General features: G+C 38.8%; 1 protein-coding gene and 1 non-coding gene across 4 annotated transcripts in view; both read left to right on the forward strand.

The window, feature by feature from the left end:
- LOC126425318 (interference hedgehog) overlaps positions 1 to 20317 on the forward strand; it is a 602807-nt gene that overhangs the window by 554171 nt on the left and 28319 nt on the right. For 2 of the 3 annotated variants that reach the window (XM_050088299.1, XM_050088301.1), the window contains exons 10-12: positions 1922 to 2168; positions 5538 to 5694; positions 12547 to 12760. In XM_050088299.1, the coding sequence (XP_049944256.1) occupies positions 1922 to 2168; positions 5538 to 5694; positions 12547 to 12760 (618 nt within the window). The remainder of the gene's footprint in view (positions 1 to 1921; positions 2169 to 5537; positions 5695 to 12546; positions 12761 to 20317) is intronic. The other variant, XM_050088300.1, reaches the window with a different exon arrangement.
- Trnad-auc (transfer RNA aspartic acid (anticodon AUC)) lies at positions 5172 to 5243 on the forward strand. Its single transcript has one exon. It is a non-coding gene; the product is annotated as a tRNA-Asp (tRNA).

Consider the following 20317-nt stretch of genomic DNA (forward strand, 5'->3'; position numbering starts at 1 on the left):
GATACGGTATATATTCTCAAAAAATTTCCCCCTCTATGCCATTCAGTACTTGATAAATATTTATATTCTGATATTTCTTAAGATACTGTGAAATTATTGAATACTTGGTATCAATAGTGAAACCGTAGGTACAGGTCAAGTCTGTGGCACAAGCCCATGGCCAATCTGTTGATCTACCTGCAGGCTGAGTGGAGCCTTTCTATTTGCTGTGCAACTAGGAGGGGGGTTGGGGGGGGGGGGTGAGAGGACCCTCATCTGGGCTGCTGTTCACCCTGGAAAAGATCACTGGTACTGATTTTGACAGCAGGCTGAATGGATGTGGGACCATTGTGGAGGGACTGGAAAGAGGGAAAAATACCCACTCATTCCTGGGATAAACTCCAGGCCTACAGGTCCAGAGTCCAGTGTGCTACCAACCAGTACTGTATGGGAGTAATAGCAGGACATCCTGAAGCCTAAAAGCAAATCATACAGCAGTTCATTCTTAACATACTTCAATAGACTGCTTAAAATATAATACAAGTGCTTACTAACCTTTTTGCTGATATGGACATGTATACACATCCTGCTCCACCATTCCCAAGTGATGTGGATGTGTATATGCATGTCACTTGGGTTTTCCTACAGCGCTACTGATATCTGTATGCATCTTGAGCTGCCAACCTCTCACTGCAGTGGACAAGTTACTTCCATATAATGCTGAATAAAAAAGTTTCTGTGTGCTTATCATGCAACATATGTGCCTCTTTGCATTCTATCAATTGCAAAAAACCTCCTTTCAGTATCTTGAGTTGTTTATGAAATATGACGATTGTCGTGACCACATAACTCCTGATTCACAGTGACAGAAATGGGTGCATTGCACACGACCAACCGTCGGATATAAAAATCAGTAACTCGAGAATGAAATGAGATATCATTCTGCTTTCAATTGTAATAAAATCTCAATATCTTATCTACATTTTATATACTGTAATGTATGAGCTCCATACACAAAGCTAACCCAATGTGTCTTTACCTCTGCAACTCTTTAAAAATTTTTGCATTGTTTTACTTCATCTGATGCAGAACAGAGACTATGGCTTACAATGGAGAAAAATTCAGTCCTTTATTGAGCAAAGATATCAGGCCATAAGATGTGCAATTTTTTTTTTTTTTTACAAGTAGTTTTCATAAAATCTGATGATAAGTATTTCTTAGTGGCCAGAATGCTGTTTCCCTGAGCACAGGCACCAACATTTGACAAGCATTACAGCCAGAACAAAGCCACACTCAGCATGGATTGCAGAGAGCACATCGGTAGCAAAGGGTTGAGCACATAACATTGCAAGGTGGTAAAATGAAAATTTGTCAGTGTCACTAAGTAAGGCTTTTTTTCTTTCTTTTTTATTGTTATCAACAGTGCACACAATGCACTTATTTGTCAGCGTAGTATTTTTCAGGTCAGCACACTTTGTCGTAAGTTTTGAGAGTCCATCCTAGAAATGCATTTCTGGAAGGTTGCTCAGGAAACATATATGCCTGTCTCAGTCTCTATACTGAGTTCAAAACATTTCCCAGCTTCAAATTTCTGTAGGTGTGCAAACAGATGGAAGTAAGAATGTTAAGAAAATAACTACCACATATGATGATATCAGTATTGTAATGCTCTTTATAAATAATTCTGTTGAGATTAATTAATTTTTTACTGGGGCAGTCTAGAAAGAATTATACACAAACAGGAATGAGATGGTGCCAAATCTGATAAATGGACATTCTATCAGTCTGACTTCAAATCTCTCTTTTTTTCCCCTCTCTCAAAGTGTCTGTGTAGGCAGGTGTATTGTCCTGATGAGAGCTGATACATTTCCTGGTTGCAATCCTGGCAGACAGTTTAATCATTAAATATGTGGAAGAGCATTAATACATATTTTTATTTCAGTACGTATGATTCCTCCCTCGAGACCACATGTCACACGCCTCTCAGACACATCGGTGATGGTGCGCTGGAAGGTGACCCCGAATCACGGTCTGCCCATCCAGTTCTTCAAAGTCCAGTACAGCCACAAGGGCCACGGGGGTTCGGGAGGTGGTGGCAAGCATCAGAACTGGATGACCAACAATGGGGACATACCACCCTACATACACACATATGAGGTGGACAACCTGGAGCCCAACCAGACATACCGGTGAGTGCTAATGTCATATTACTGCAGAGGGCTCTACAAACCAAACACTAGAAGCCAATAATAAAAGGTAAAGCTGTTGTCAGTGTGTAGGTTGGTATGAACACAGCAGTCTTTTACTGTAGTCCATTTAAAATTACTTGATAGTTGATGTCTGTCACTTGCCATTTTGGTGTTGACACATTGGCCGGCGGCTACTGCTCAGCAAGTCACTTCACAAATAATGTTAATGTATAACGTGGAGCAATGTTGGAAGTGGCTGCTGCAGGTATGTCAGAAATGTGAGATTCTCTGTTGACAGTGTTCGTAAGTGACCAATGACTGAACTGTGACAGGGGATGTGTTTTGTAACCCTGAATTTAAACTCGTTTCCTAAGCTAACCACAGCCTCATGAGGTGTAATGTATCTGAGAAAGCAGTGGCCAACAATGTGTGGCAGAACTAAAATCACTATTGCTTTGTTCACGACTATTAAAGCTAACCTCTATGAGCAAACTCAAAACAGAGAAAGTTCAGTTGCAATGAACAAATTTTTAATTTATCAGTATCATTGGTTACCTAAAACCATCCTATGACTGGCTACATGAGCTGCCACATTACCAACCAATGAACAGTCCTCATTGGCACTTGGTTGCAGATTATAGATAACACAGGCAGATTCCAGATGCAAAAATAAAAAAAGGTAGAAAAATAAGACCAAATAAAAAAATCAATACAATGATTAAAATGATCTGGGAAAGAATTGTAAACAAAAAATTACATGTAAACCAATTAATTGAATAAAAATGGTAGTCAAACTCCTTTTATTGGATTCAGAAATGAGTTTTCATGACATATGATAAGCTTCGAACCTACAACCTTTGACATGGTAGGTTAAGACACTAACCATTACCCTAAAGTACAACACTGATTGGAGTTGTTTTTGACTTACCCAATCATAATGATGAACTGCAGCCTTCAAAACCTCAGTTTCACGCAATGCCATGTGAAGCTTATCTAATTTAAGCCGATCTCTGTTATTGTGATTGCTACATATGGATGCTGAATCACATCTTGTGTGGAAGCATCCAGTAGTGTTTAGTTAATGCTGTATATGTAATGTGTGTATTTCATTAGCATTGTTATGTGTATGGGTTGTTCGTGATGTGGTTACCGTGTATGATGAAATATGAAATAAAAATTCCATATTCATGATTCAAAGACAAGGAACTGGAAGTGAACTGACCAATTTGGCAATGAATGAAGTTGAGAGCTCTGATGGAGAAAAACAAGCTCCAATGCATGAAGTGTCTACTATCAAGTATGCGTTTCAGTGACTTCTGAAAAGACTTAACCCAGTCAAGCATAGAGGGGCCAATAGTTTAACCTGGACTGTGATGCATGGGAAGCGTGGCATACAGGTTGCATCCCAGGAAATTTTCACTGTTTTAGTTTTCAGTTAAATTTACATAATTTTGATTGCTAAGAACTGATACTCTTACAAAGAATTTTTATTGGGGCGCTAATACAGAATAATACTGCAGCAATAAAGCATAAACAAGAGAATAATGCCAAAATAAAATTTTAGTTGCAAAGAAAATGTGCCATTTACAGCAACAAAACACAGTGTGCACACAAGTGTAAGCTGACCTCAAACTGTGTCAAAAGCTGTAGGAAAAAAGACTGCAATACTTCATAACAACAAATTGCTTTTGATGAGCATGTTGTCACAACTGCTTACATTTCTAACAGGTCATGGAAAAATGTTGCAAATGGTGGTTTGAGAAGTGTTCTTCAGACTAAATTTCCTTTTATGCGGATGAATTATGTAACATTTGAAAATATCTGAGAATTTTTTAAGTTATGGAGCATTTGACTCTTATTCAAAGCTTAACACTTGGAGGACCAGACATTTAGAAAAACTTTGAGCCCACAAGACCAGCTGTTTAAACAATTACTTAAAATTTTAATGGCACATTTATGTTTGATACCTTAAGGGGTAACACATACTAAAAGAGACCAAGCTAGCAAAAAAGTATTATTATCCGTAAAAAAGAAGAAGAAGAAGGCTGTCATTGGGTGGTGAGCTCCTGTAATGTGAACTATATTTGACTGACAAAAGTGTACTGAAACCTTGGTTTTAGTGCTTCAGAAGCTACTTTGCTGTATTTGGTGAAATTCGCATTTATACTTTTGTAATGTGAAAATAATCAATATACAATGTTGCCGCACATCGAAGATCTTTCCAAGACGTGTCGTGTTTTGCTGGGTTTCTTCTCTTACACCAGTATATAAGACCTTGGCCATTCAAGGGGTTAGTAAGTTTCACAACTCTAAGGGAAAATATATTCTCACTTAACATGGAAAAATGTACTATCGCCCAGGAAAAAGCGTATTTTTTACGAAACTTCCTGGCAGATTAAAACTGTGTGCCGGACTGAGACTCGAACTCAGGACCTTTGCCTTTCGTGGGCAAGTGCTCTATCATCTGAGCTACCCAAGCACGACTCATGACGCGTCCTCACAGCTTTACTTCTGCCAGTACCTCATCTCTTACCTTCCAAGCTTTACAGAAGCTCTCCTGCGAACCTTGCAGAACTAGCACTCCTGAAAGAAAGGATAATGTGGAGACATGGCTTAGCCACAGCCTTGGGGATGTTTCCAGAATGAGATTTTCACTCTGCAGCGGAGTGTGCGCTGATATGAAACTTCCTGGCAGATTAAAACTGTGTGCCGGACCGAGACTGGAACTCGGGACCTTTGCCTTTCGTGGGCAAGTGCTCTACCATCTGAGCTACCCAAGCACGACTCACGACCTGTCCTCACAGCTTTACTTCTACCAGTACCTTGTCTCCTACCTTCCAAACTTTACAGAGGCTCTCCTGGAACCTTGCAGAACTAGCACTCCTGAAAGAAAGGACATATCAGTGCACACTTCGCTGCAGAGTGAAAATCTCATTCTGGAAACATCCCCAAGGCTGTGGCTAAGCCATGTCTCCGCAATATCCTTTCTGTGATAGTCACAGTGCCAGTGTGGTACAGCGGTTAGCACATCTGCCTATCAAGCAGGAGACCTGGGTTTGAATCCTGGCACTGGTACAAATTTTAATTCATTGTTTCAACCTACATCATTATTGTAAATTACAGAGTTTTATGTCTCCTTTATATTTTTATAAACTATTTGTCAAAGTTTCAAAATATTTTACTCATATGTGGTTGACTTACTGCAGATAGGGTGTAAGTTCATAACACAGGGAGTAGATTAATCATTGGGCGTTCCAATCTGTTCTCGGTAATGCATATAATAAATAGTTTGTTGAGCTGAATCACCATGTCTGTGCTCATGAAAACTTACACAGCTGTAAATAACTGTAACCTCCATTTTTGTTTCAGGTTTCGCATTGCTGCTGCCTACTCCAATGATGACAATAAACTGAGCCCCAACCTGCGACACTTCCACCTGAAGTCGGACGTCGGCATACACCTTTCGGCACCGACACTCTACAGGACGTCTGCCCTGTCCCCTACGTCCATCAAACTCTACTGGAAGGTCAGTATATATTCTTATAGGGACATATGAAACATAGGTACTGGAACTATCTGAAGTCAACAAGTGCAAGCTGTTTACAGTCAAGAAAGAAGTTATCATTTCAAAACATCTAAGTCTTATGTTGCAATATAAAATATTAAGAGTTCTCTGTGATTCTTTAGTTTGGAGTATTGGTAGTAGAAGTATAAGCTTATCAAATAGTTAGTCACAGTCGAAAGTCCAGGATGGAATAATGACAATATTAGGGAAAGGATAAATTGCTGATCACCATATAGAGGAGACATTCAGTATGGCCTCAGCAGCCAGGGACAGTGGCCATGTAATAGAATGGATCACCTACAGCCATCCTTACGATATCATTTATTATATGGCTACCAGTTTTGGTGGTTCAGTAGACCATTTGAGGCCTCAACTGACACTGAGGGGGTTAATTCCAGTTGTATACACGATTCATCTATGAGCTTGTTTTCACAGACTGCATGTAACAACGATGTGTGAGTTGCCACAGGTAATCTGCGAAAACCAGTTCGTAGATGTTGGCCATTGATGAATGGTGTATAAGACTGGAGATAACCCCCTCAGTGTCAGTTAAGGCCTGAAGATGGTGTACTGAAGCACCGAAACTGGTAGCCATATAATAAATAACATCATACGAATGGCTGTAGGTGTTCCATTTTACTACGCAACAAATGGCCGAAGTCCCTCTAATCTCCAATCAGAAGGATGGACATACAAAAGCAGTCGTCATGTGTGTGAGTTGTGCTCGTGTGAAGGTATGTACATTTTCTACTTGAGAGGAAGCCCTTTTGGCTGAAAGCTCAAATGTGTATCACTCTTTTTGTTGTGACTGTTTACAACTCATTGTCTCATCTGTATGGTGAGTAGTAAACTGTTGTTTTCATGATATTTTTGTTAAACAGTTAGTTATCTTTGTCCTGATATAAGTAACTGCTCCAGGAACCACTATAGCAATAGTGATTCACTGTGGCAGGGACTTTGCAATGATCTGGATATGGGAGACATCAGAAGCAGCAGCACAAATTTTTATTAGTTTTCTTGCACAAAAATGAGGCAGTTGCATCACCATTATGTTATTGCATTTCATAATTACTGAACTGTTAGGTTTTGGAGAACAGATGTTAAATGAAACGTGCTGAAAAAGTCTGGGAAAGATGGCTAAGAGGGTTTGTCTTTAGCAAAAACAGATCTATAATCTTTCAGTTAACAGATTATCTAAAAGTAAATCACAAACCAAACAATGAATAATTCATGGTATGGATGCTGTCCCTGATATCTGGCATGTAGTTTCAAGGAGACCCAGATATTTCCCATTGTGTCTCTGATACCATGATTCGTAATGTCCAGACCTTAAGATTAATGGCAAATCATTACACTGTGACAGCTCCATGCAGTTGGCACGCACACGCGCGCGCATGCGCACACACACACACACACACACACACACACACACACACACACACTACTACTACTGCTGATTCCCTAGACAGGACTTGCATTTCAGTAGTAATGGCTGAGCTTTCCAATTACTGCATGACTAGAGTGATGGGTCCATTTTGAAAACTCCACGTTCTGGTGTAACATTTCCGTATAGTTGTTTCTACCTGATGAGCATATAGTTCATAGAGGCATAGCTGGATGATAGCAGTTAGCAAAGGAAAATCTGAGGGTGAGCCAGCTACCAAGTGGCCTTATCTCACACCACTACAGGAATTCACTTGGCCGGCTTGTGATATTGGTGACTTCCCCCACCAGATATGGGTGACATACTGAATGGAGGGATGGAGATGCCTCTCTCTATATGATTTCAAACAGTGCTCTAAGCCTTCCATTGGCTTCTTGTCATGTAGTGTCACCCCACCAAAGGAACTTTCTCTTTTCCCCTTTTGTATCCCACTTTTTGTCTTGCCCTAAATACTGATACCACTGTACTCAATCTATGTTTGTGATGCCTGTCTAGACTTGATAGAGATGTAATAATACTTCTAAAGTGATATTTTTTTATGTGACAAAATTTTCCCCACTGTAGGTCTATTAAGGTTTTGACACCAGTGATGCAAGGGCATGGTGTTCAAATGACCATGTGATGAATATTGAAAACTTGTCAACTCTCCCAATTTAGGTTGGATATTCCCAATTTTCCAGTTCCTCCCACCCAATTATTCCTTTATTTCTCCTGATTTTTAGCTAATATCATCAAATCTAAGACATTTGTTTTCAGAATCTACCATTTCAGCTTTCTTGGCCAGTGGCCTGAAGTCCTTCACTCATTAATCGTTTTTAATCGATATACGTGTAGAAGTCTATAGAAATCAGGAACTTGCATCTGACCAATATATCTGTTGTTATTTTTCCTCTTTCCCAAGCATTTTGTAGAATTTATACTTGTGTTGTGCTCTCTTTGGCATTATGTTTGTGTCTTGTTATTGTGATGAAATGAAGTCACTCTTGATTCAGTGTTTTCATAATCAAATCTTTAGAATGGATGTTTATGAGTGTTATTTTGTTACCTGAATCCCTGAAAGGCTTTGTTTTTGTGTAAGCAATTATTTCACTTGTATCTTATTTGTCATATTCTTAATATTTTGATCTGGTGCTTTGTTTCTCATTACGTAACTCTGTTTTCTCAAAACAAATATTTAGAACAATTTCCTTGCATAATTGACTCAACAAAAGATCCATTGTTTGCATTTTGTAGCCTTTTCCAATGTGACATTTGCATATTGTATGCATAGTTTTGGTTGTTCATGAATTAATTTTAGAACTAAAATATATCAGAACCTTGTTCATCTTCATCATTTACACAATTTATTGCTTCCACAAAAACTTCCAATATAGAGTAGTAAAGCACTGCAACTTTCCATATAACACAGCAGAATGCAACATTAAAGAACGCAGGCTTTCTAACACTGAATTACCACACATCAAAAAGTTAAGACTAAGTGACCAACAGAGCTCAACTCGCAATGCGAATATTTTTGTGTATATTTTGATCTTTACATCTAAAAGTAAAAGTTATATGTAATCAAACAATGGAAACTCCAGGTAGGAATATCAACAATGTAGGAAAAGACAGATTGCTGCTTACCTTGAAGAAGACACATTAGGTTGCAAACAGGCACAATTAAAAACACGTACTTAAAGCTTTTGGGCACAGCCTTCATCAGAAAAAGAGAAGTACACCCCATTGACACACACAAGCAACCACACCTCATGCACACATGGCCTCCAACTCCAGCATCTCTACCATATGCTTGAGTTCGCAGTCACGTGTGCATGAGGTGTGTTTGCTTGTGTATATGAATGTTGCATGTTTCTCATTTGCTGATGAAAGCTGTGCCCAAAAGTTTTGTGTAAGTGTTTTTAATTGTGCCTGTCTGCAACTTAACGTGTGTTCTTTATGGTAAGTAGCAATCTGTCTTTCCTACATTGCTTATATGTAATTAATATTTTATAAAATGTACGTTAAGATGATTTTCAAATTATAATGCTAAACTGTGTAAATAATTTTGGTAGAAAAATATGTTTCACACAACTTTTAGTTTGATTCCTTTTTTGAAACAATTTGTTATTATATATTTTTATATTTGTACATATGTACAATAACACTCTACAACTTATTTCATTATAACAAAAAATCAAAATTTTTATGACCTCAGGAGGATGCCTGTGTATCGAGTATTACATTTACTCAAGTGCCACGAGAAGTACACTAAAGGGGGAGGGGGGGGGGGGGGGGGGGGGAAGTGCCCTTGACCAGTTCCATTACAAAATTAAACTTGTCTCACAATTACTTGCATTTTATTAGATGGTCGGCTTGGCTTGCCAGCATATGTAAACAGCACTATTACCCTCCCCTCTGTTTTCTACACTCTACTTTTTCCTGTTTATTATCCAATCTTCCAACAGTCAACTACTTTTTTCAGCTTTGTCCTTTACCTCCACTGTTTGTTTCCTTGTTAGCTTGCCACCAACTTCCTCTTGGTACCTCTGTTGTTGTGGTGTACTGACTGGTTTGATACAGATCTCCATACTACTCTTACCTTTGTGAGCCTCTTCATTCCCCAATAACTACTGCAACCTACATCTTTCTGAATCTGCTTACTGTATTCATCTCTTGGTCTTCCTCAATGATTTTTAGCCTCCCCTCCCTCCCTCCACACACACACACACACATACACACACACACACACACACACACACACACAAACAAACTTCCCTCCAATACCCAGTTGGTGATCCTTTGATGTTTCAGAATATGTCCCATCAACCAGTCCCTTCATTTGGTCAAGTTGTGCGACAGTTTCTTGTCTCCCCACTTCCGTTCAGCACTTCTTCATTAGTTATGTTATCAACCCATCTAATCTTCAACATTCCTTTGTACCACCAAATTTCAAAAGCTTCTAGTCTCTTTTTATCTACACTCTTTATCGTCCATGTTTCACTGCCATACACGGCTACACTTCAGCCATATACCTCCAGAAAAGACTTCCTAGCTCTTAAATCTATATTTGATGTTCATAAATTCCTATTCTTGAGAAACACTTTTCTCGCTGTTTCCAGCCTATATTCTCTCTGCTTTGGACATTATCAGATATTTTGCAGCCCAAATAGCAAAACTCGTCTACTACTTTGTCTCATTTCCTTGATCTATTTCCCTCAGCATCACCTGATTTAATTTGACTACATTCCATTATCCTTGTTTTTCTTTTGTTCAAAAATGGCTGAAATGGCTCTGAGCGCTATGGGACTTCACATCTGAGGTTATCAGTCCCCTAGAACTTAGAACTACTTAAACCTAACCAACCTAAATACATCTCAGACATCCATGACCGAGGCAGGATTCGAACCTGCGAGTGTAGCGGTCACACGGTTCCAGACTGAAGCGCCTAGAACCGCTTGGCCACCATGGCTGGCTTGCTTTTGTTGATGTTCAGCTTATATCCACCTGTACATTCCATTCAGCTGCTCTTCAAAGCCTGTTGCTGCCTCTGTGAGAATTACAATGTCATTGGCAAACCTCAAATTTTTTATTTTTTATCCATGAACTTTAATTTTTACTCCAAATTTTTCTTTGCTTTCCTTTACTGCTTGTTCAGTGTACGTATTGAATAACATTGGTGGTAGGCCACAACCCTTTCTCACTTCTGTTTCAACCACTGCCTCTGTTTCATGCCCTTTGACTCTTAGAACTGCTGTCTGGTTTCTGTACAGATTGTAAATAGCCTTTTGCTCCCCGTATTTTAGCCTTCAAAGAGAGTATTCCATTCAACATTCTCAAAAGCTTTCTGTAAGTCTACAAATGCTATAAATGTACGTTTTCCTTTCCTTAACCTAACTCTATTTCCAATTTTAATTTGAATCACAAAATGTGACACTGACTGAGCAGTTTCTGCTATTCAACGTGGAACCTCATACACAGTACATCGATTACTTGTGCTAGAACTTATCAGAAAGGAAGAAACATGAAACTGCAGCTAGGGTGACCAACGTTCCCATGTTTCCCAGCATCTCCCGTATTTAGAGACATTTTTTCATAATCTTCCAGCTCCCGTATTTTCAGGCTCAGTGGCCGTTTATCTCCCGTTTTTAGCTTTATTTTTCTTATCATGTACCGGTATGTAAAAATATTTTTCAATCATTTAAATTTTGCACGCACTGTCCGATTGATGTGGAATGGGCTGAAATCTTGCGAGATGTGAATAGTAGATGGTTATCTCTCACACCTGCAGTAGAAAGGCTTTTAAACAATTGGGAGCCTACAAAAAGCTATTTTAAAAGCATAGAGGAATCAGACTGTCCTAAAGTTTTGAAAAAGTATTTTTGCAATGAAAATACAGAAGTAGAAACAATTGTTCAAGCTTATATTAGTTTTTTGTGAATATTGGAAATGTTTTCATTCAAAAAGCAAAGTATTTGGAGAATTCCGACCTTAGTATTATGGAATCTCATGAAGCCGTAAACTTACTAATTAGTAAAATTAGACAGAGAAAGGAAGATAGGTTTTTTGGTAGTGGTACTCATAAATTATTAGCCTCTGTTCTTGATTTAAATTTGAAATCTAGTAGTGAGAACAACTTCATTGAATTCTATGATTGTTTATATTCTTACTTAGGTAGTAAATTTGATAATAGTTTAAAGAGTTTAATCCCACTATGTCTAAAAAGGGAATCGACATTCAATGACATGCATGAAGTTGTAGAATATCTTAAGCTGGATTGTATTAATGAAGATGAATTGTATGAGAAGTTTTGTAGGTCTAATGTTGCAATTAAATGTGCTGTCTCTTTAGATGGTAATGTTAGCCAGAAATGGATACAGGTTTTTACAACTTTGAAATCAAATAAAGTTAATTTTGAAAACTTGGGTAAGCTGGTTTGTTTTGTTATGAGTATACCAGGAAGTAATGCTCACACTGAGAGAGTATTTTCTCTTATGAATAATAAGTGGACTGATGTAAGGAACAGAAGTAACACAAACTTAATCGAATCTGAACTACAAGTTGCCATGAATTTTCTCTATTCGTGTAGTGAATTCTTTGAATTTGCAAAAAATGATGTAAAACTACTGACTGAGACAAAATCTGTTGCAAAATCTGTATAAGTAATTGTGATGTGTAAATAAATAGTTTACTTTTACAAATACTGCTTTGACTTTTGGCGAAATTTTGCTGTGCTATTAATCTCCTTTATTTTTGGTCAAGGATACAAGAATCGCCCTTATTTTCGTGCAGCAGCAGCAGACATTGCAAGTGTAAAATATTTGGATACTTACACTCTATTGCAGTTTACCTGCAGAGACAGATGAAGTATATTGGAAGTGCCCCTTTTTCAGCAGTCAGAGCCGGCAGAGCTGGAAGGCTTCTACATTTACTACCGGCCGGCGAGCACGGCTGGCGACTACTTGCACGTCACGGTGGAGGACCCGCAGGCAGACACGTTCGATGTGGAGCACCTGCAGCCCGACACCACCTACGAGGTGAAGCTGCAGGGTTTCGTGAAAGAAGCTGCCTCGGCATTCAGTGCCATCCTCACCCAGAAGACTCTGCGTAAGTGTCCCCTTTTACAGGTGTTCACTCATGTTGGCTGGGCTATTGTCAGCTGCAGTATTCTTATTCTTGGACGCAATGACTTACAGGGTGGCGCACGAAACGTGTTACCATTTTGTTTTTGAATATAAACTTTATTGTCAATACAATCTGAAAGGAACATACACTACAATGAAGAGCCATCCGTGGACATTTGTTCTAACTCAGCACATGCTCAATATGTCCACCATTTTGTTTCCTAACTTCCTTCAAACGAACACTGAAGTTAGTGATTACCCTATGGCACATGTCTTCCGTCATTTCACTGCAAGCTTGAAGAATAAGTCTTCTGAGCGCCATTAAATCACGTGGACATTTCGGGAAAAATTTTTTCTTTAGGTACCACCAAAGAAAAAAGTCACATTCATTGAGGTCTGGACTATTGAGGGGCCAACTTTGTCCGTCATTGGAGCGACCTGGAAACATGAGTGAAATGATCCACATGTCGAAATGCTCGTGTAAAAACTCCAACACAGTGTTTGCAGTATGTGGCCCTGCTCCATCTTGCATGAACCACTGCATTTTGAAGGGCAAGGCAGTAGCAAGAAGCTGTGCAATGAAGCAATTGCAAAGCATGCTCAAATAACACTCGCTGTTCACAGTTTCTTCAAAGAAAACGGGTCCGATAAGTCCGTGACCGGAAATTGCTGCCCATGCTGTAATCCTCAGAGCATAATGTTGTCGTTTGTGAAGCACTTGTGGGTTTTCAGTGGCCCAAAAGCATATATTTTGTTTGTTAACCACACCGTCTAAATGAAAATGCACCTCATCTGAAAACGAAATGTTTCTTCCCTATCCTCCGCCCACTGAGCAAACAGTAGTCTCTGCTGCTTGTGTTCTTCAGTGAGCTTCTGTGCACTGGTCATCTTGTATGGGTACATATGGAGGTAACTTTCAAGAATGCATTGAACAGAGCGTCTGGATATTCCCAGTTGCACTGCTGCCTTTCTCCACAAATTTCAGGGACTTCTCTGTACAGCAACTCGTACCGCTTCAATATTCTCTGGTGAACAAGCAGGCTTAGGCCGAGGTCACTTCACTTCCAATACTGTTTCTTCCTGTACAAATTACACCTGGAAAGATGACATCCATTTTGATCTGGTGATGGCATATGCCATTTGGGGGACAGTAGATGTACTGATAATGGTTTCAGCATTGTGTGCCAGCAGATAGTGTAGTGGCATAGCTACCGGAGTGCCATCTGTGCCTACCCTTTAATAGGAAATGCTTATGGCCAGAAGGTGCAGTGTGGTGCAAATATCTGAAGCAAGCAGGCAACCATATCATGGAGATGCACTCGTGTCTCCTACAGCCAACTGAATGACTTGGAAAGAGGTCTTCTGAGTCGTGGGCTGGTCCTTTCAGAGAATAACCTCCAAAGCTGGAACCATATCATGAAGATGCACTCATGCCTCCTACGGCCAACTGAATGACTTGGAAAGAGGTCAGATTGTGGTCTTCTGAGTTGTGGGCTGGTCCTTTCAGAGAATAATCTCTAAAACTGGATGTGCTGCATCATTTGTGCAACAGTGCTGGTATAGGTGGTCACATGAATGTTCTGACACAAGTAGATGAATTTATGGACTTCCACGCCTGCCATGATCGTCATATTGTAGGGGCAGGAGTGGCAGATCATACAGCTACCGCAGCACAGATAAGAGAACTTGTGAGCCCACATGTGTCATCCCAAACTGTTGCAAACTGTTTACTGACAGTGGGACTTTGGGCACATACACCTCTAGCTCGTCTTCCACGTGCACCACAGCATCAACGTGCATGGCTTGACCAGTGCCATCAGAGGATCACTTGGAAGATGGAATGGCATGCTGTTGTCTTCAGCGATAGAAGCAGTTTCTGCTTGCACGCAGGTGCCAGTCGTTTGCGGGTATGGCATAGACCTGGAGAACGCTGTCTCACAGACTGCATTCATCCAGGACACCCTGTCCCCACCCCAGACCTTATGGTCTGGGGTGCGGTAAGCTACAACTCTCATTCACCGTTGGTGTTTCTGTATGGGAAGCTAGATAGTACTCGATATGTCCAGAATGTTGTCAGACCTGTTCTTGCAACAGGAAGGTGCTGTGTTGTTCCAACAGGGTAATGCTCACCCAGAAACTGCCTGTGAAGCCCAATGTGCTCTGCAAGACATGCAGTAATTTCTGTAGCCAGCACTATCTCCGTACTTGTCTCCAATTGATCATGTGTGGGATATCATGGACGAGAAGTGATTTATGCAACTCATCAAACAAAAACTCTTGCGGAATTACATAAACAGTTCAAGCAGGCATGACATGACATTTCCTAGGACAGTATTCACCCTCTGTACGATTGACTGGATGCCATAGTCAGCACCCATACTGCCACCTATATAGTAATTTTTGCTGTATCTATCTGCAACTCAGCATCTCTGTTATATGGTGAGTACATTCCATCCTGGATTTTCCTATGTTGTAATATGAGTGTTTCAGCAGGGGGTTGATAGATTGTACCTCTGAACCATTTGTGATATTAATCTGTGTATGTAATCATTTCTCGTACTCCATATGCACCATTGCAACAATAAATCATGAGTGAACTGGAAATCTCTAAAAGGGTGTGCAGTGTGGTGGGGTTTAATTTTTGCCATCAAGTCTGGTTGTACTGCTCTCTTGCAATAGGTCCACCTACCTCAGTACAGCATCAGTTTACCATCCCATTTCTCTGCAAATGTAGGTACTATTAGTATGTCGAAAAAGCAGCATTGATAAAATGATGCCTATACTTACGTTGCAAAGTCTGTGTAACTCTAGTAGCCAGCTATCCTGTAAATATCTTATAATAATTTTCAGGAGGAAGGTAGTTGGTTCATTCCTTTTGTAAAATGTCAAAATTCTAATACAAATCTTTTTATTTCCTTTAGCTCATAGGAAAAAAACCTGCCTTCAAGTCCAAGACCACTGTTCTCAGTTAACAGTTCATGCAATCCAGATCACACGCAAAGCAACCAGAAATATACATAAGTCCGACCCGAATAATTATGCGATTTCACAATCACTGTTCCACTACTAATAGTGAGTTTCACTCTCAATCCTTTTCAGTGCATTTCTTTAACAGAAACTGCTCGCCAAATATTCCGTATGTGAATACAAAACGTGCTATGTGGAATTTACACACAGGCCAAAAGTTCACACGCGGCTAACTTTCCAACAAAACAATCACAAAACTTCCAGCTTTCAACAAACTGTTCAAAAATGCAACTACTTTCATGGCAACACAATCTAGACACGAGAAACCAGTTATTTCTTCATTTTACACAAAATAAAAACTGAAATGTTCAACATGACCTGCACATCCAATAGCTGACTAGTGACTCCCTCAGATGCTATTTCTTCCTCAGCATATCCATCTAGCAGTGTGCGGGAACTTCTTAACTCTGATTGGTCAATCATTTAGGCTGGCCAGTCAGAAGAATTGTTCGAGATATTTCTCACACCAAAACACAGATGCATTTATGTCATTCCAACATGCAGATACTAATATAACATTTAATAAAACCAAATGAAAAGAAAATTAATCTTGGAATTAATTTAGAATATGATTTTACTTTCAACTGTTATTCTGGCTGCCTCCTTACAAAAGCAAGCACACTTAGACATATGTCATTAGCAAAGTGGGCACAAACATCTTTCCCACACTATGATTACACAATGTATTGCATAAATTTAAGCCAAGGATCGACACATTAAGAACTTGATATGTTTATCTTTGTGCCGTATCTTCATGTTTATCTTTGTTTCATCATTTTTGGAATCAGTAATGTACCTGAAAATGAATTTATAACCTGAAACCTAGGTTGTGCTGTAACCATGATAAAATTTGTGAAACAAGGCAAAAAACAGTGATTGTTTAGTTAATTTACAATGTTTCACCAAGAACCCACAGTTTATTCAATTAAAATTTCCCATTGGATAAGCATGGAGGTCACATTTTGAGATAATTTTACAAAATACCACGTTTGTGTAACGATTACTGAAAGATAATGCCTTCTGCGCTAACCATAGCCCTACACTACATAAAACTCAATATCAAATCTCACACTATCAGCCACAAAAAGAAAGAGAAATGGAGAATTAGGAACCTTGTAACATTTAGTATAGTATAACAGTTATTAAGTTTGTTGCATGTTTACTCAGAGTGTAACCATGTGGAGTCATCACTAAGGTGTGTGTTTCACCCTGTCAGTGGTTGTTTGATATTTGGATGTTAACATGTCTGATACGTTCCTCTCACCACATCATATATAGATTATGTTCACTACACTGTCATTTCGTGAAGGTGGCCATAAAATCGGATGGTAGTAAGTCTTATAGGGGAAGGGGAAAAACAGGTTGTATTCCAAATGCATTATGGGGATAATATGCTGGGTTTTGCCCATAGGTTGTGGAGCGAGTGTTTACCATAAGATTTTGTACAGTAAAACTTGCTCCAAATGGGAACACATGGGACTGAAACAATTTTCCAAATTGGACAAGTTTCTGGATTACACAAAACTCATTAGCCTACTTAAAATTGGGCAGGTATCATGCACAAAAGTATAAATTTGTAATTATGCACATATTTATGTACCTTCATCCATTCACAATAGATGTTCATTTACTGTATATTGTACAACAGAACACTAGACTGTACAGAAATTGATAAATAACACAGCATATCTGTATTGTTGTACATACATATTATTCTTGTGTTTATTTTCCTTACATTTCACTTTTTGTTGCCTATGTTTTCATGTTCAGATATACTTATTCTGCACAATTTTTTGCATTATACAGTGGTTCCAACAGCTTGGGAGGATTTGTGTGTGCTGCAGGCATGCTAATTTTTTTAGGGATATCATTTTGCTCCTGTTCTTCTCCCATTGTTTCTTTCCCATTCATCTTGTGTTGTGGATTTCTATTAAATATGTTGCTGAAGTAGAGTGAGTTGACAGGAAGCTATCGCTTCAAATGTTGCCTTCTGCACTACATGGAATTTTTCGCATTTTAATTAATTCACTGTCAGGTTATACAGTGTTGTCTTCCGTTGTGTTGCTACACTTTTCTGCATGTTCTCAGCTTCCCCACACTCTTCATGTCACATGATGTGGTGATTAGCTATGAAACTGTCAAACCATTCTGTGGATGTCAAACTCCTTACTTCCAAGCTCTTTAGCAACTTCCAGAACCTCATTCTGCAACGTGGTTCCTGACGTAAGTATTTTTTGCTCGCACACTTACAAACCCTTCCCACATCATCTTGTTAATGTCTTCATTACCCATCTTCTTCCCTTTCATTTGCCCGTTCCCTTTCATCCACCTTATCCCTGTTTCTTAAGGTACCATAAAATTGTGATTTACTGCTTTTCAGTGCACCATCATTTCGTGCACAGGAAGTCTCTTTCTCATACGCCTTGACTACCTTAATCTTTTTGTTAAATGTTACTGACACGTTTTTGTTCAACATCATGTTGCTGGTATCACTTAAACTGCTCCTAGTCAACTGAAATTGACAGGAGATAATGCATACAGTGCATTTATTTGGATTTCTTGACCTTGCTGGGTAAAAGCATTGTTTAACTGGACAACATCCACCTCTCTCGCTGCTCTTATTGCAGCAGAGAGTTCTAAAGTGCACAACAATGTCCCGGTGTGCTCCAGCATGCATCAGTAATAATGAAAAATGAGAAAAGCTGACAAAGGAGCGAACCATTTCCTTTGGTGTATCGACACTGTGCCCAACTTGTTCGTTGTTGTGCAGTTTGATGCCCACACCCACAATGCCACCCTATGCTGATAGCTCTTTTTCCTGGTTTTGCACTGCTCAACAGCATTGTAATGCCTGAACAGTTTTTGTGTTAAAAGTAGTGTTCTTTTAGGATTGTGAATAACTAATGAATACTGAAATACAGTAGTGCTGTATAAGCTATTTTCCACATAATACAATGATTTATTAGTCAAGTCTTAAAATTTTCATTCCATTTACACGTTAGGCATTTTCTGCTTTATGCAAAATATTAGAGTATGAAAGTGTATTGAATGCATCGGGACTGAAATACTTATACGGTTTGGGCAGATTTCTAAATTATACACGTTCCGCTTTGATCAAGTTTTACTGTATTTATTATGTTTGAGGTTGAATGTAATATTCACATTTTTAAAAATTTAATTGCATTACCTTATGATGGGTTATGATATATTGTTTGGTTGTATGGATACTACATCCCTTTCATAAATCAGCTCATACAAGAGAATATGACTCATAACAGAGGAGGTTTTTATTACAAAAATTTGACTTGCAACACTTGTGAAGTACCAAACACATATGCACTCTAGGTATGCTATAACTTGCATTGATGAGCTTCCCAATTCTCTCCATCTTCTTCCTTTTGTGATCGATGCATGTTGTTTGGTCAGTAGTTCTATGTGGAATAGGACCGCTGTTGGTGACAGTGGTATTATCTCTTAGTAATTATTGTACATTCATGGTATTTTGTCAAATTTTCCCAAAACATGATGTCAGTGCTAGTATACTGGAAGGTGCTAAAAATTTTAGTAATTATTTTATTGATTTCCATTGTTGCAGTTTGTGTTCATAAATACTAAATATAAATAGACCTTATTTGTAGAAGATTTTTATGTACAGGCACATCTGAAGATGAAATTTTCAGTATAAAATTGATTATGTAAATTAAAAAATAAATAAATAATAAGAAACATTGAAATTTCAGTCAGTGTATTTTAAGTTTACCTTTCATTCTATCAGTAACGCCCCCTCCTCCCCCCCCCCCCCCCCCACAGACACACACACATAAACTCACTCACTCACTCACTCTCTCTCTCTCTCTCTCTCTCTCTCTCTCTCTCTGCTTCTCTCTCCACTGTCTTGTTATTTAGAATTTAAAAAAAACTTAACGGTCTGTCCTTGGCAGCCAGAGACAGTGGTCCTGTGTGTGAGAGTTGTATTTGTGTGAATGTGTGTTTGTTTTCCAATTCAGAAGAAAGCTGTTTGGCTGAAAGGAATAATTTCAGGACTAAATGTAACAAACCAGTGAACATCTTCCCCTTACAATGGATTTTACTTTAAAACATGTAGTGTCTGTTCCACTAATGTATAGCCAAAGGTAATAAGGAAAATTACCATGTTACAAATACAATTTACCATTTAAAAAACAGCTAAAGTAGCTATCAAAACATGGAATTACATTTTCTATTTTCATTCATTAGTATCTTGTGGCATCATATTCTGAAGTAACTCTTCATTTGGAAGGAAGTGTTTGTTGCACAGAAATGTGCAATTTGTGATGTCCATTCTAAAAACTCTCAGACAGCTCTTTCAACAGTTGGACATACTAACAACCTCATGGTACATTTATTTCCTTGTGAAATTTGTTGGCAACTGTCAATTTCAATTCAAAAACATCAGTAACATTCACAAATATAATACTGGAAGGGGAAATGATTTACATTACCCATTCCTCAGTCTTAGTGTGGCAGAGAAAGG

This window comes from Schistocerca serialis, chromosome 10 (genome assembly GCF_023864345.2).
Source record: "Schistocerca serialis cubense isolate TAMUIC-IGC-003099 chromosome 10, iqSchSeri2.2, whole genome shotgun sequence".
Taxonomy (NCBI): Eukaryota; Metazoa; Arthropoda; class Insecta; order Orthoptera; family Acrididae; genus Schistocerca; species Schistocerca serialis.